At 37.7% G+C, this 17,572-nt stretch overlaps 1 protein-coding gene across 4 annotated transcripts in view; it reads right to left on the bottom strand.

Moving 5' to 3' along the window:
* SMG9 (SMG9 nonsense mediated mRNA decay factor) overlaps window positions 1–15,675 on the bottom strand; it is a 169,364-nt gene extending 153,689 nt beyond the window's left edge. Inside the window, exons 1-2 of one of the 4 annotated variants that reach the window (XM_053691213.1) lie at window positions 15,590–15,675; window positions 3,031–3,187 (exon numbers count right to left, since the gene is read on the bottom strand). In XM_053691213.1, coding sequence (XP_053547188.1) covers window positions 3,031–3,183 — 153 coding nt within the window. In that variant the 5' untranslated portion in view covers window positions 3,184–3,187; window positions 15,590–15,675. Of the gene's footprint in view, window positions 1–3,030; window positions 3,188–15,419 lie in introns of all 4 variants that reach the window. The other 3 variants (XM_053691214.1, XM_053691212.1, XM_053691215.1) reach the window with 3 other exon arrangements.
* Window positions 15,676–17,572: the final 1,897 nt, after the last annotated feature.

Consider the following 17,572-nt stretch of genomic DNA (forward strand, 5'->3'; position numbering starts at 1 on the left):
CTATACATTTATTTTAAAATAAAACTTTATGGGCTATATAAATAGATCATCTACAAAACATTTATGCAAAGAAAAAATGAGTGTATAATGTCCCTTCAAGGAAGATTTATTACCAGTACTAGAGAAGTTATTTAACGAGTATTATACACTAAATAATCCAATATCAACCTATTTTTCAATGGCCAACATCTCGCTTATATTAAAAAAGGGGAAAGATGCGGAGGACCCAGGCTCGTACAGGCCGATATCAGTTTTAAACTCTGATTATAAGATCTTAGCCTCTATTTTAGCTGATAGATTATCTTTTTGTTTACAGAAACTTATTCACTCGGATCAGACGGGCTTTATGATCAATAGGAATGCCTCTAAAAATATACGGAAATTAACTACATTGATAGATTATGCATGGAATGCGGAGCAAAAATCAAGTGCAAGTAATTGTAATGATATGGCCGTTCTTACACTAGACGCAGTTAAAGCGTTCGACTCTATACTATGGGATCATCTTTTTATTTCACTTGGGAAATTTGGGATAAAAGGGAACTTTTTGCAATTTATTCATAGAATCTACTCGAAGCCCATATCATATATACTCGTAAATGGGATGATCTCGCCCAAAATAACACTGCAGCTAGGTACACGGCAAGGATGCCCACTGTCTCCCTTGCTGTTTAATACAGCATTAGAGCCTCTAGCAATAAGACTAAGAAACAGTCTATCAGGGATTACAATAGGGTCCCTTCGTTTAAACACATTGCTATATGCGGATGATGTTTTAGTGTTTCTAGAAAATACACAGCAATCCATTCCTATTTTGATACAGTTACTAGAGGAGTTTAGCTGGTTTTCAGGCTATAAAGTGAATACGGAAAAAAGAGAATTAATGTATATAGGAAAAAGCCTCAAGCTACCTAGTAATCCGTTCAAAGAGGTAGATTCTGTTAAATATCTGGGTCTTGTACTACATAAGAATCCGAAGCACTGGTATACAGAAAATTATCTCCCTTTATTCCAAAAAAATCAAACAAGATCTGCAACTATGGACCTCTTTCCCTATATCATTAACGGCGAGAGTAAATCTGGTTAAAACTATCATCTTTCCACGCCTTCTTTACCCAATTCAAAATTTGCCCTTATTTATAACTAACCGGGATCGAAGAAATTTATAAAACCACGCATTGCATTAGCTAGGCTAATGCAGAAATCATGGGCTGGTGGCTTATCACTTCCAGATATCAATCTATATAATATTGCAGCGTTGGTAAAAATTGCAATTGATTGGCTGGCAAGAACAGATATATTTTCCTCCTTTGTACAGGAGTCTCTGTTGATATACCCTTTTGCATTATCAGCTATATTACATTGTAAGTCACGACAATTACCATCTAACATTTCTTCACTTATTACATTCAAAAATATAGTTCTGGCCTGGCATAAATTTTGTAAATCGCTGGAAATAGATTTCTCCTTTTCAGAATTTCTTCCCATTCGGGGTAACCCCCTATTTTCCCCAGGTTTACATCAAAACACTTTTAAGAGCTGTGCCGAAAAGGGGCTAAATCGGATTTGTCAATTAATCGGCTCAGACAATCTAGTTTTAGAGGGTGAAACTTTGTTCTCCCTTTATCAGTTACCCAGATCAGACTTATTTGCGTTTTTTCAGGTACGACATTTTATTGTGACACAGGATTGGAAGCTTCCCATATCTGTTGCATGGTCCGATATCAGAATTTTATTACAGAGATTCGTAGCGGGTGTCACTTCTATTTCACTAATTTATGACATTATGCTCTCAAAGCAAACTCAAGGTGCTCTAAATAAGATTTGTGGTCTATGGAGCAGGTCAATCTGGGATATAGATCCGGATAGAATCACACAGAGCTTCAAGTCCCTAGATAATTGCAAAGTCCCCTCAATATGGAAGGAATCTCATATGAAACTAATAAACAATTTTTATTTCCATCCTGTTAAATTGGCTCGATTTTATCCATCTAGGTCAGCTTGCTGCCCCAGATGTGCATACAAGGAAGCGGATTTATTGCATATGTTCTGGACATGCCCTGGGATAAATCAGCTTTGGTTGAAACTTATATATTGGTTTAATAATTTACACGGTGTACCTGCTTCTCTCACGTTCCGGGATATTATCCTATTGGTTGAGTCCTCGAGTAGTCAAGATAGCTATTGGACCTGTTCTTTGAATACTTTAATATTAGCGGTAAGACAGAGTATTCTTAAAAAATGGAAAGCAAAAAAAGGGCCTGTATTCTCTGAGATTCTGCATGTTATTCAAGATCAGATTATTTTTGAATCATACCATTTACAGGATACCTCAGAAACCAGAATTAAAAAATTTTTACTTGGCTGGTATCCCATTATTAACTCTTATCTTGCGCCTATACAAAAACAGATTTTAGCACCTTTTACATCTTCAGTTAGTTTTGCAGAAATGGTCATACTGGATCTTTTCCCACATTCATGGATATCAAATGTTACAGAAATTCAGTATTATTCGTAGTAGGGATTTGGGGTAGGAGGGAGGGTTTTTTTTTTCTTCTCTCTTTCTCCATTTTCTTTTTGTTTGCCTTCGTTTACTTGAGTGTTCTATTGTTTTCTTTGTGTATTTAAAATAGAAAAATCCCAGCTAAGTGTACAAATATTTCACATAAGGGGATTATCAATTTGCTGAGAGAAAGTGAATCTGTTGTTCTAATTTGTCCCGTTTTGTTTTACAACATGTTTTACCTGGCCCTGTGTGGCACAAAAGGTTGGATTCATTTGATTGTACACTGTGTTGGATATAAATAAATATTTTTTTAAAAAAAAGATATTTATTACTGCAAGAAGGGGGTTAATTAAAATTATTCTGCGTGTTACTGAAAAATGGCAAGCACAGCTGCAGGTCTTGGTTAGGAAACTTCTCAGCAGCTCTTGTATAAGTTAGAGAAAAATAATGCAATTAATCAATAACAGATTTATAACAGCGCACCTATTTATTTTGCTCATGCTGGTGATATGTCAAACACTTACCCATCTGTCCTGATCACGGTCACGAAGCATGGTGTCTCTTTCACGCCCAGGCTCTGACAGATTAAGATTTCCTGGAGGTCCCTGATCCATCCAGCGACGTCGCCTCCTTCCAGGTACATACATACTGGGTTGACTGTGACCAGAGTCTGACATGATTCTGTGAAAAAGGCACAATGAATGGAACTGTTTTTTTTTTCCACCAGTCACACATATTTGAAAGAATTCTTATAAATGGATGTATTTAATGACGATACATAAAGTACAATATGTGTGTGTGCGTGGGGGGGGTTAACACACAGCCCTACAAAACTATTCAAGTTAGAGATTTATGTCTTTTTTCTAAGAAACTGGGTTTACTGTTCTGGAGAATAAGCTTTAGTGTTTGAGAATTGTGTGTGTATAGATGTCTTTTGTATCCATTCCTAGACAATACAGCATAATTGGAAGTTGGTTACTCCTGTTCATATATATTTTAAAGTGATAGTAAACTCTCCCCTTTATGAAAACAGATCTGGAATGGTAATGATTTTAGATGGAATTTAATTAATCAGTTGTAATGAAGATAATATATAACTTACTTTTTAATATAGTGCTGAAATTCAAATACCCTGCGCTCTGGCTGCCCACTTCAAAAGTATTTTTTTCTGTTAGCTAATGGTATGAACTGTTCTCCAAACAGCTCTCTAGCTCCAATAAAAATGCCTAAATATGAGATAGCCGATTGGAGAATAGTTCAAACCTTTAGTTCACAAAACTATTTAAAGTTGGCGGCCAGAACTTGGGTTATTTGCATTTCATAGTATTAAAAAATAAGTTATAGCGCATCTTCATTACAACTAATGAATTAAACTCCATCTAAAATATCACTAACATTGCAGATCTGTTTTCATTAAAGGGGAGAGTTTACCATCACTTTAAACAGTTATGATTCTTACAAAACAGCGTGTGTGCAGATTGAAAACATCCTATATTATAAAATGCCAGGTATGTTTGTCCGATGCAGTCATGCGCAGTAGAGACTGCAGCACAAGACAAACATACCTGGCGATAAGGAAGGATGAGTGAGGATCAGACAGCAGAGAGGGACCGCTGCACTACAGAAAATAAAAAAGTTGAGAGCGGCAGGGAAGGAGGGAGCAAGGGAGAGGGGTCCAAGTGGATGGGGATTTTGGCCCGTGTACACAGGCTTTAGGACTAGTTATAATAATAAGTGAAAAACAATAGTTCAGAAGCTTCCTCTTCTATTTCAAAGAAAAATCACCAAAGGTCATTTGTGCAAATTGTCTCATTGTTTGTCTTAATGCAAACAATGCTGCCATCAAGGGCTCAAGAGTGTATAACATTGTTACAAAAATGTTTACTCTATCTATAAAATGAAAAGATAAACTAAATATTTAATCCATACGCATAAAAGACATCTAACCTTTTTTGTGCTATTTTTTCATATTTATATTGAGCAGGAAATGTAAAACAGTGCATCACTGTTTCAGTGTAAAAGCTCACTAGCTGACAGAAGACTCCAAACTATATTTGTGGGCATCAGCACTGGAATTACTTAAAGTGATTCTAAAGTTTAATTAATTAAAGCCCAGTATCTAAAATACTCTTAAAAACAAGGGCACGTTATTTCATTAAACTTTACAAACACAATTTTTTTTTACAAAAAAATACCTTTTTGTTATGTTAAAAGAGACCGCCAATCCTCCACCTGCATATTCAAAGCCTGAATTCGGCTTCTTCCAATGGGTGCGTGTCCCATGAGCTGAACGCCAATAGGAGCACGCAACAATAGTAGGTAGCCAGATTCGTCATCGATATGCAAAATACAGAAGACGCTGCTGGTGGAGTATCGGCGGTCTGTTTACCGTACCAAAAAGGTAAGTATTAAAAAAATAAAAAAAAAAAAAGCTTGTTTGTAAAAGTTTAATGAATAAAGTGCCCCTGTTTTTAAGAGTATTTTTAGAGGCTGGGCTTTAATTGATTAAATTATACAATCACTTTAATTGACTTTTACATCCAAGGGTTTAGGAACAGATTACACACAGAGTGCACTGTGAAGGTCTCCGTTAGCCTCAAACTCGGAGTAGAAAATGACAATTAAGAAAATTCTGAGCCTGTGAAGAAGTGACACATGTCTGGGCCAAATGTAACCACTATTCACTCAGGACCCACTTTCTAGGTGTGGTGGTATCCAGAATTTGTCACGCCCTGGTATAAAAGGGACATGAAACCCAAAAGTTTTTATCTCATGATAAAGTGCAAAATTTAAAAAGAATGTAAAAAAAAAAATTCCTATTCACTTTTGTTATCACATGTACTTTGTTCTTTTGGTATCATTTGTTGAAAAGCGGATAGGTAAGCCAAGGAGCATATTCATGTCTGGAATACTATATGGCAGCAGTTTTGCAAGAATGCTTTTAAACGAATAGAAAAGTAAAATTTCAAATTGTGCATAAGTGCATTTTAGTTTAACCCCTTAATGACCACAGCACTTTTCTATTTTCTGACCGTTTAGGACCAGGGCTATTTTTACATTTTTGCGGTGTTTGTGTTTAGCTGTAATTTTCCTCTTACTCATTTACTGTACCCACAGATATTATATACCGTTTTTCTCGTCATTAAATGGACTTTCTAAAGATACCATTATTTACATAATATCTTATAATTTACTATAATTTTCTTTTTTATAAAAATATGAGGAAAAAAATGGGAGGAAAAAAAAAGGAAAAAAAAAAAAAAATGTATGTAAGAACTTATCTGATAAATTAATTTCTTCCATATTGGCAAGAGTCCATGAGCTAGTGACGTATGGGATATACAATCCTACCAGGAGGGGCAAAGTTTCCCAAACCTCAAAATGCCTATAAATAGACCCCTCACCACACCCACAATTCAGTTTAACGAATAGCCAAGTAGTGGGGTGATAAAGAAAGGAGTAAAAAGCATCAACAAAGGAATTTGGAAATAATTGTGCTTTATACAAAAAAATCATAACCACCATAAAAAGGGTGGGTCTCATGGACTCTTGCCAATATGAAAGAAATGAATTTATGAGGTAAGTTCTTACATAAATTATGTTTTCTTTCATGTAATTAGCAAGAGTCCATGAGCTAGTGACGTATGGGATAGAAATACCCAAGATGTGGAACTCCACACAAGAGTCACTAGAGAGGGAGGGATAAAATAATAACAGCCATTTTCTGCTGAGAAAATTAAATTCACAACCAAAAAAATAAAGTTTTTCTCATAAATGAAAGAAAAAAACTTAAAACATAAGCAGAGGAATCAAACTGAAACAGCTGCCTGAAGAACTTTTCTACCAAAAACTGCTTCCGAAGAAGCAAATACATCAAAACGGTATAATTTAGTAAATATATGCAAAGAAGACCAAGTTGCTGCTTTGCAAATCTGATCAACTGAAGCTTCATTCTTAAAAGCCCATGACGTGGAGACTGATCTAGTAGAATGAGCTGTAATTATCTGAGGCAGGACCTGACCCAACTCCAAATAAGCCCGATCAAAAGCTTTAACCAAGATGCCAAGGAAATGGAAGTCTTCTGAGCTTTCCTAGAACCTGAAAAGATAACAAATAGACTAGAAGTCTTCCTGAAATCTTTAGTAGCTTCAACATAATATTTGAAAGCTCTACCACATCCAAAGAATGCAAGGATTTCTCCAAAGAATTGTTAGGATTAGGACACAAAGAAGGGACAACAATTTCTCTATTAATGTTTTTAGAATTCACAACCTTAGGTAAGAATTTAAATGAAGTCCGCAAAACTGCCTTATCCTGATGGAAAATCAGAAAAGAAGATTCACAAGAAAGAGCAGATAATTCAGAAACTCTTCTAGCAGAAGAGATGGCCAAAAGGAACAACACTTTCCAAGAAAGTAGTTTAATGTCCAAAGAATGCATAGGCTCAAATGGAGGAGCCTGTAAAGCCTTCAAAACCAAATTAAGACTCCAAGGAGGAGAGATTGATTTAATGACAGGATTGATATGAACCAAAGCCTGTACAAAACAGTGAATATCAGGAAGCTTAGCAATCTTTCTGTGAAATAAAACAGAAAGAGCAGAGATTTGTCCCTTTAAGGAACTTGCAGACAAACCTTTATCCAAACCATCCTGAAGAAACTGTAAAATTCTAGGAATTCTAAAAGAATGCCAGTAGAATTTATGAGAAGAACACCAAGAAATATAAGTCTTCCAAACTCGATAATAAATTTTCCTAGAAACAGATTTACGAGCCTGTAACATAGTATTAATCACAGAGTCAGAGAAACCTCTATGACTAAGCACTAGGCGTTCAATTTTCATACCTTCAAATTTAATGATTTGAGATCCTGATGGAAAAATGGACCTTGAGACAGAAGGTCTAGCCTTAATGGAAGAGGCCAAGGTTGTCAGCTGGACATCCGAACAAGATCCGCATACCAAAACCTGTGAGGCCATGCTGGAGCTACCAGCAACACAAACGATTGTTCCATGATGATTTTGGAAATCACTTTTGGAAGAAGAACCAGAGGCAGGAAGATATAAGCAGGTTGGTAACACCAAGGAACTGCTAACGCATCCTCCGCTTCCGCCTGAGGATCCCTGGACCTGGACAGGTACCTGGGAAGTTTCTTTTTAGATGGGAAGCCATCAGATTTCTAGAAGACCCCAAATCTGAACAATCTAAGAAAACACATCTGGATGGAGCGACCACTCCCCAGGATGTAAAGCCTGACGGCTGAGATAATCCGCTTCCCAATTGTCTATACCTGGGATATGAACTGCAGAAATTAGACAGGAGCTGGATTCCGCCCAAGCAAGTATCCAAGATACTTCTTTCATGGCTTGGGGACTGCGAGTCCCACCCTGATGATTGACATATGCCACAGTTGTGATATTGTCTGTCTGAAAACAAATGAACGGTTCTCTCTTCAACAGAGGCCACACATGAAGAGCCCTGAAGATAGCACAGAGTTCTAAAATATTGATTGGTAACCTCGCCTCTTGAGGTTTCCAAACCCCTTGTGCTTTCAGAGATCCTCAGACTGCTCCCCAACCTGAAAGACTTGCATCTGTTGTGATCACAGTCTAGGTTGGACGAACAAAAGAGGCCCCTTGAACTATACGATGGTGATCTAACCGCCAAGTCAGAGAGAGTCGAACATTGGGATTTAAGGATATTAATTGTGATATATTTGTATAATCCCTGCACCATTGGTTCAGCATACAAAACTGGAGAGGTCTCATATGAAAACGAGCAAAGGGGATCGCGTCCAATGCTGCAGTCATGAGATCTAAAACTTCCATGCACATAGCCACTGAAGGGAATGACTGAAGGCTCAGACAAGCTGAAACCAATTTTAATCGTCTCTTGTCTGTTAGAGACAGAGTCATGGACACTGAATATATCTGGAAACCTAAAAATGTGACCCTTGTCTAAGGAATCAAAGAACTTTTTGGTAAATTCATCCTCCAACCAGGTCTTTGAAGAAAGAACATTAGTTGATTTGTGTGAGATTCTGCAGAATGTAAAGACTTAGCTAGTACCAAGATATCGTCCAAATAAGGAAATACCGCAATACCCCGTTCTCTGATTATAGAGTGTAGGGAACCGAGAAGCTTTGAAAAGATTCTTGAAGCTGTCGCTAGGCCAAACGGAAGAGCGACAAATTGGTAATGCTTGTCTAGAAAAGAGAATCTCAGAAACTGATAATGGTCTGGATGAATCAGAATATGAAGATAAGCATCCTGTAAGTCTATTGTGGACATATAATGCCCTTGCTGAACAAAAGGCAGAATAGTCCTTATAGTCACCATTTTGAAAGTTGACACTCTTATATAACGATTCAAAATTTCCAGATCCAGAACCGGCCTGAATTAATTTTCTTTCTTTGGGACAATGAATATATTTGAATAAAACCCCAGACCCTGTTCATGAAAAACAGAACTGGTATGATTACCCCTGAAAGCTCCAGGTCTGAAACACACTTCAGAAAAGCTTGAGTCTTTACTGGATTTACTGGGATGTGTGAGAGAAAAAACCTTCTCACAGGAGGTCTTACTCTGAATCCTATTTGGTACCCTTGAGAGACAATACTCTGAATCCAATGATTTTGGACAGAATCTGCCCAAATTTTTTGTAAGAATCTTAATCTGCCCCCTACCAGCTGAGCTGGAATGAGGGCCGCACCATTATGCAGACTCGGGGGCTGGCTTCGGTTTCTTAAACGGTTTGGGTTTACTCCAACTTGAAGGTTTGCAATTGGAACCAGATTCTTTGGGGGAAAGATTAGGTTTCTGTTCCTTATTTTGTCGAAAGGAACAAAAGCGGTTAGAAGCTTGAGATTTACCCTTAGGTCTTTTATCCTGAGGGAAAAAAAACTCCCTTCCCCCCAGTGACAGTCTAACTGCTGGCAAAGGATATAGTATTTTAAACCTTGAAGAATGAATAAAAGTAGTACAAGGTGTATTCCATTCCTTAGAAATCATATCAGAAATAGCATCAGGAACTGGAAAAACCTCCGGAGTAACCACAGGAGGTTTATAAACAGAATTTAAACGTTTACTAGTTTTAATATCAAGAGGACTAGTTTCCTCAATATCCAATGTAATCAAAACTTCTTTTAACAAGGAAGAAATATACTCCATTTTAAATAAATAAGTAGATTTGTCAGTGTGAGGAAGGATCTTCTGAATCAGACAGATCCTCGTCAGATGAGGATAATTCAGTATGTTGTTGGTCATTAGAAATTTCATCAACTTTATGAGAAGTTTTAAAAGACCTTTTACGTTTATTAGAAGGCGGATGGCAGACAAAGCCTTCTGAATCGCATCAGCAATAAAATCTTTTATATTCACAGGTATATCTTGTACATTAGCTGTTGAAGGAACCACAGGCATAGTACTATTACTGATGGACACATTCTCTGCATGTAAAAGCTTATCATGACAACTATTACATACCACAGCTGAAGATATAATCTCCACAAATTTACAACAAATGCACTTAGCTTTGACAGAACTGTTATCAGGCAGCAGGGTTCCAACAGTGGTTTCTGAGACAGGATCAGATTGAGACATCTTGCAAATGTAAGAGAAAAAACAACATATAAAGCAAAATTATCAATTTCCTTATATGGTAGTTTCAGGAATGGGAAAAAATGCAAACAGTATAGCCCTCTAACATAGAAAAAAAACAAGAGGCACATAGGAATGGGGTTTTAAACAATGAAATTATTTGGCGCCAAGTATGACGCACAACGTAACTGAATTTTTTTTTTCCATTATTTTTTTTTTTTGGCGCTAACAACATCTGGAAAGGACACACTTGCGTCATTAACAACGCAATCTTGAGTAAGGAATTCGGCGTCAACTAAGATGCCGGAAATGACAAATTTGTGTCATTGGACGTAACTTTGCGGCAGAAAAATTCTCGCGCCAAGAATGACGCAATAAACTTTAGCATTTTGCGCCCTTGCGGGCCTAATTTTGCCCGCAAAATTTTAAAGAGAAAACAGTCAATAGAAAAAAATACTATACCCCAGGTAAGAAAAAATATTTTCCTAAATATGCTTTTCCCAAATATGAAACTGACAGTCTGCAAAAGGAAATATACATAAACCTGACTCATGGCAAATATAAGTACAATACATATATTTAGAACTTTATATAAATACATAAAGTGCCAAACCATAGCTAAGAGTGTCTTAAGTAATGAAAACATATTTACCAAAAGACACCCATCCACATATAGCAGATAGCCAAACCAGTACTGAAACAGTTATCAGTAGAGGAAATGGGATATGAGAGTATATCGTCGATCTAAATAAGGGAGGTAGGAGATGAATCTCTACGACCGATAACAGAGAGCCTATAAAATAGATCTCCCATGAGGAAAACAATTGCATTCAATAGGTGATACTTCCTTCACAAACCTCTGAAATTCGCTGTACTCAGAGGAATCGAGCTTCAAAATGCTGAGAAGCGCATATCAACGTAGAATCTAAGCACAAACTTACTTCACCACCTCCATAGGAGGCAAAGTTTGTAAAACTGAATTGTGGGGAGGGGTGTATTTATAGGCATTTTGGAGGTTTGGGAAACTTTGCCTCTCCTGGTAGGATTGTATATCCCATACGTCACTAGCTCATGGATTCTTGCCAGTTGCATGAAAGAAAACACACTTTTTCTAACTTTGACCCCCAAAATCTGTTACACATCTACAACCACCAAAAAACACCCATGCTAAATAGTTTCTAAATGTTGTCCTGAGCTTAGAAATACCCAATGTTTACATGTTCTTTGCATTTTTTGCAAGTTATACGGCAATAAATACAAGTAGCACTGTGCTATTTCCAAACCACTTTTTTTCAAAATTAGCGCTAGTTACATTGGAACACTGATATCTGTCAGGAATCCCCGAATATCCCTTGACATGTATATATATTTTTTTAGAAGACATCCCAAACTATTGATCTAGGCCCATTTTGGTATATTTCATGCCACCATTTCACTGCCAAATGCGCTCAAATAAAAAAAAAATTTCACTTTTTCACAAACTTTAGGTTTCTCACTGAAATTATTTACAAACAGCTTGTGCAATTATGGCACAAATGGTTGTAAATGATTTTCTGGGAACCCCTTTGTTTAGAAATAGCAGACATATACGGATTTGGCGTTGCTTTTTGGTAATTAGAAGGCCACTAAATGCCGCTGCGCACCACATGTGTATTATGCCCAACAATGAAGGGGTTAATTAGGGAGCTTGTAGCGTTAATTTTAGCTTTAGTGTAGTGCACAACCCAAAGTATTGATCTAGGCCCATTTTGGTATAATTCATGCCACAATTTCACCGCCAAATGCGATCAAATAAAAAAAAATTGTTCACTTTTTCACAAACTTTAAGTTTCTCACTGAAATTATTTACAAACAGCTTGTGCAATTACGGCACAAATGGTTGTAAATGCTTTTCTGGGATCCCCTTTGTTCAGAAATAGCAGACATATATGGCTTTGGCGTTACTTTTTGGTAGTTAGAAGGCCGCTAAATGCTGCTGCACGTCACACGTGAATTATGTCTAGCAGTGAAGGGGTTAATTATGTAGCTTGTAGGGAGCTTGCAGGGTTAATTTTAGCTTTAGAGTAGAGATCAGCCTTCCACCTGACACATAACACCCCCTGATCCATCCCAAACAGCTCCCTTCCCTCCCCAGCCCACAATTGTCCCCGCCATCTTAAGTACTGGCAGAAAGTCTGCCAGTATTAAAATAAAAGGTATATATATTTTTTTTAATTTAGCATATTTACATATGCTGCTGTGTAGGATCCCCCTTAGCCCCCAACCTCCCTGACCCCCCCCCAAACAGCTCTCTAACACCCCCCCCTCTGCCTTATTGGGAGCCATATTGGGTACTGGCAGCTGTCTGCCATTGCCCAGTTAACAAGAAAAATGTTTTTTTATTTTATTTTTTTCTGTAGTGTAGCTTCCCCCCACAGACGAACGCCTCACCCCTCACTCCCTGCCAGATCATTTATTTCAATTTTTATAATGCCTCCCCCCCCTTTTCCCCACTTTTCCCAAACACAATTACTGTAGTGTAGCGGTTCCCACGGGCTCCCGCCCTGTGCGTGCCCCCGGTTACCCTGCCCACGATCCAGCCCCCCTCTGCATCACAAGAACCATCAATGGCCGGCCACCCACCCACCGATTGCGGCCATCGATGTCCGATGCAGAGAGGGCCACTGAGTGGATCTCTGCATCGGATGGCCAAGGAGGGTTATTGCAGGATGCCTCAATATCGAGGCATCACTGCAATAACCGGAGAGCAGCTGGAAGTGATTGGGATCTCTTCCACCGCTTTTCAAGACCGACGACGTGCAGGGTACGTCCTCGGTCGTTAAGTGTATTTTTTTGGAAGATGTACCCTGCATGTCGTCGGTCATTAAGGGGTTAAAATAGAATAATTTTGCAATATACTTTCAATAGCAGCATACGCACACACACTGTGAGGGCCCGTGCACCAGTATTCAAACACTACACCTAGTCAGCAGTGGCTTGTATGACACAAATTAAGTCTTCACAGATGTAAATACACATAGGGATGCCACCTTGGCCATGTTTCCTAGAAAGCTATGAGCTACACATGCTGCAGGGTGTGTAGAGAGGAATGTTAATAGTGCTGTCCAGAGGCACAATACATGTTCCCCTCTGCATACCCTGCAACACGTGTAACTCAGAAATGTCCAGGAAATTATGAGGTGGCAACCATAACTACACACTTCTCCAAGCTCTCTGAGTAGGTATGGTGTTGAAGGCTGGTGCATGGTCCCTCACAGTAATAACTTACTAGAAGCATATTGCAAACATTAATAAGTTTCAAATTGCCATGCACATTTTCATTTTGACCTTTCTATTCATTTAACAATGTTATACATTGTGCAAACTGCTATCATAAAGTTCTTCGGACATGTGCATACTACCTACCTATCTTCAACAACAAATACCATGAGAACAAAGGAAATTTAATAATAGAATAATATTGGAAACCTTTTATGTTTTTTTAAATTGTATGCTCTATCTCTGGGGTTTTCATACCCGACTCCAGTTCAGATATCCTGAAAATCTGGCCTTTAAGGGAGGCCGGAGGACAGGTTTGAAAACCCCTGCTCTATTTGAATCATGAAAGAAACATTAGGGGTTTCATGTCATTTTAAATAGTAAACATAGTTCTGCAAACATGTAGATTACACTTCTAAAGCCTAAAGATAGAAAATTACAAGTCATGACCTAGATATAATAAAAATATCTGTAGAGAATAAGCAACTTCTCTGATAATAAAGACTACAACAGTATGGGCTCCTAAATAGAAGAGGTATAGCATACACCTCTTATCTTTGAATACACGGTTTTCCAAGAAGACAAAAAATCAAGGTCCATTCTCACTACTCAAATTTTCAAAATTCATATTATATCTACGAAATTAGAAAGCAAACACAGTTCCAAAGTATTTTTTTTATCAAAATATCCCCTACATGATTGGTATTGCACCAGCTAGAGGCTGTATTGATTGGATAGATGTCTGCACTGATCTCTAGATGCTAAATGCAGATTACCACCAGATAAATTGCATAAAGATTTTAAAAAAAATCAATAAAAAAAAATAAAACAAAATCAGAAGAATGTTCTCCAGAAAGCAGGGTGAAAATTTGTTTTGGAGCAAACTATATAGGGTTTTAGTCAAAAATTTTCTTTTCGAATGAAAGTGGTACATCTGATTGCATTTTCTCAGCGTGGCATATCATGATGATCTATGGTTAACTTTGCTAATTAGTTTCAGAAGTAGCCATTATTTTAAATGTTTTGTTTTTGTTTGTCAATACCACTTAAAGAAACATGAAATCCCATTATTTTATGATTCAGACATTGCATAAATTTTAAAACTATTTCCTAATGTACTTCTATTATCAGTTGTGCTTCATCTTCTTGGTATCCTTTATTGAAGGAGAAGTAATTCCCTTGCTAGCTGAACAATCAGTAAGTCAAAGACAAAAGGCACATATGTGCAGCCACCAATCAGCAGGTGGCTTCCAGCTCCTGAGCCTACCTGGGTATACTTTAAGCAAACTAGGTAACAGATGTAAATTGGAAAATTATTTAAAATTTTATCATGAAAGAAAAATGTTGGGTTTCACGTCCCTTTAACATTATTATTGTAATTTGTAAGGCATATCTAAAAGAACCCTAAATTCTAACACTGGCTCATTCAAGAGAGGACAACATGATTAAGGTCATGTAGACTGAAACGTCTTTGTGCTATTTTGGTTATGTCCCAATAAAAACATAACTTTACTACCGTTTTGGATTGAATTTGATGCTGTGTTTGTACAGGACCCTATAGCGTACACCCCTCTAGTTATATAGGTGCTGGACACTCCTTTGTGGGATCATTCAAGAGAGGAACCTGCTTCATTACCTAACAAGGCTTCCAATTTTAATATATCTTTTTTTAAGGAATACATGAAGTAGAATTTGCAAACATGTATGGTTTTGTGTGTGTGGGGGGGGGGCTAAAACTTTATTTTAATACACTTAATTATTTGCTCAAACACAGAGATTATTATTTTTATTTTTTTTAGAATAGGTAAATGACCTTAATACTGAATTGTCACTTGTATTTTGCATTTATAGTAAAAGGCATCAATGATTGTGCAATATATTAGAGATCAAACATCTGCCTTCTACAGTGCAGCTTTTTACAGTGGGGCTAACATAGACACATTTATTTCAAAATAAGCGAAAACCTTCAGATCCCAATTTATAAATATTTTTATAACTCGCACTAACGAGTTTATAAATCTTTCTAACCATACATTGACATCCTAAAACACTAACTGACCCGTGCACCAAGCTAAAACATCCGCTCCTCCAAGCTCAGATAAACTCTAAGGTTCGTATACGCTAAAGGTTTCATAGGTAGGATACCCACGCTGCTAAAAGGCACCCCAGCAACCCGCTAAACAGCAAGCCTCCGGTATCACCGTAAAACCGATCCTTTCAAATACTCACACTAAACGATACCAGTCTGCAAACTATTTCCTGTAATTTTCTGACAGTACCGTCTGACATTAAAAGCTGACCGCCGGAAATCTAAATAGAAACAAAGGTTCCGAGGAAAAACTGTTCCCTCAATGCGTGGGCAGAGAAGTAAAGTCAAGGCCGAGCAGTTGAGGGCGCCACTGACTCACTCATCACATGGATCTTCACATTAGTACTAAGGTGATTTGCTGTATTACAAACGTATTTCCAATTTAAACCATATTATATTAGTTATATTGACAAAAGGAGACCTTTTGTCAATAATAACTATTGACAGAAGGAGACTACAGTAATTGCTTACATCTTTAGAGATTAGTTATTGTTAAAGGGACAGTCAACCATAGAATTGTTATTGTTTTAAAAGATAGATAATCCCTTTATTACCCATTCCCCAGTTTTGCATAACCAACACAGTTATATTAATACACTTTTTACCTTTGTGATTACCTTGTATCTAGGAACCTTCTTCCAGCCCCCTGATCACATGACTGTGACTGTTTATTATCTATTGTCTTAAATTTAGCATTGTTTTGTGCTAAATCTTAAATAACCCCCTGTGCCTGTACACAGTGTTATCTATATGGCCCACGTGTACTTTCTGTCTCTTTGTGTTAAAAAGAGATTTAAAAAGCCTGTGATAAGAGGCAGCCCTCAAAGGCTTAGAAATTAGCATATGAGCCTACCTATGTTTAGTTTAAACTAAGAATACCAAGAGAAAAAAACAAATTTGATGATAAAAGTAAATTGGAAAGTTGATTAAAATTAAAAGTTCTATCTGAATAATGAAAGTTTAATTTATACTTGACTGTCCCTTTAATATTACTGTATAATTCAGGGCCACCCGCACCCTTAGAACTTGTGTGGCCCTGGAAACAAATTTCGAGGGCCTCTGCTTTTATTACTTTCCTCCTGTGTGCCCTGCTCCTGTATTACACATCCCTGTCCCAACATTCAGTGTGTCCTATAGAAAGAATTACACATCCTTATACCATAAACTCTTCTTCATAAACTAAATACAGGATGTACATGATTGCACCTTCTCACAACCTCTATCCTGACATTGTGGGCCAACCAATGTGCGTTGCCCTGGGCAGGTGCCCCTCTCACCCTTCCCAAAGTGCAGGCCTGACTATTCTAAAAAGTTTCTGCACGCTTAAGACTGCAGGATCTCGTCACTATGGGTGACGCAGCATCAGCTGTTGGAGGCGTGTGGCTCGCATGTGCAAGCGGCCCATCCTCACAAAATCAGCTGTAGAAGTAGAAGCAAAGTGTCGAGGATGTATATGGGTATTAGCCTTCATCGTGCATGTTCGCCAACACTCACCGCCCATGTGCATGCAGCCCAACTCCTCATGATCAGCTGAATAAGCTGCATCAGAGGGTCCAGGATTTCTACAGGAGAGTTGCCTTCAGTGTGCATGTGTTCACTGACGTACAATGAAAAAAACAAACATACAATTTTAAAAATCCTAGAAAACAAATTAAAAGTAGGCGCCCATAGCGTACTATAGTTTGGGAAGATGAAAGCGACAAACAATGAATGAAAATTCACTCACATTTGTTGAAGCACTTCCAAGTGCTGTACGTGCAGGCCAGATATTCAAGTGTAGTCGGACTAACTCGCCTCTCGTATCAGGAACTGATTGATAGGTCTCCTTCCCAAAGGCAAAGAATAAAAACTGGATCCCAAGGTCTGGTGTGATGCCAGTTGGTTTAACTGCATCAATCCCAAATCCAATAAATGTGCAAAAATGTTTGAATATAAAATTGTGTTTAATTTATCAAACACATAAACAGCAACGCATTTCACAGTATCACACTATTTCTTCAGGCTGAAACCAGACTACTCTTGAATATCTGGCCTGCACGTACAGCACTTGGAAGTGCTTCAATAAATGTGAGTACATTTTCATTCATTGTTTGTCGCTTTCATTTCCCAAACTATACTACGCT

This window comes from Bombina bombina, chromosome 8, assembly GCF_027579735.1.
Source record: "Bombina bombina isolate aBomBom1 chromosome 8, aBomBom1.pri, whole genome shotgun sequence".
NCBI classification, from domain to species: Eukaryota; Metazoa; Chordata; class Amphibia; order Anura; family Bombinatoridae; genus Bombina; species Bombina bombina.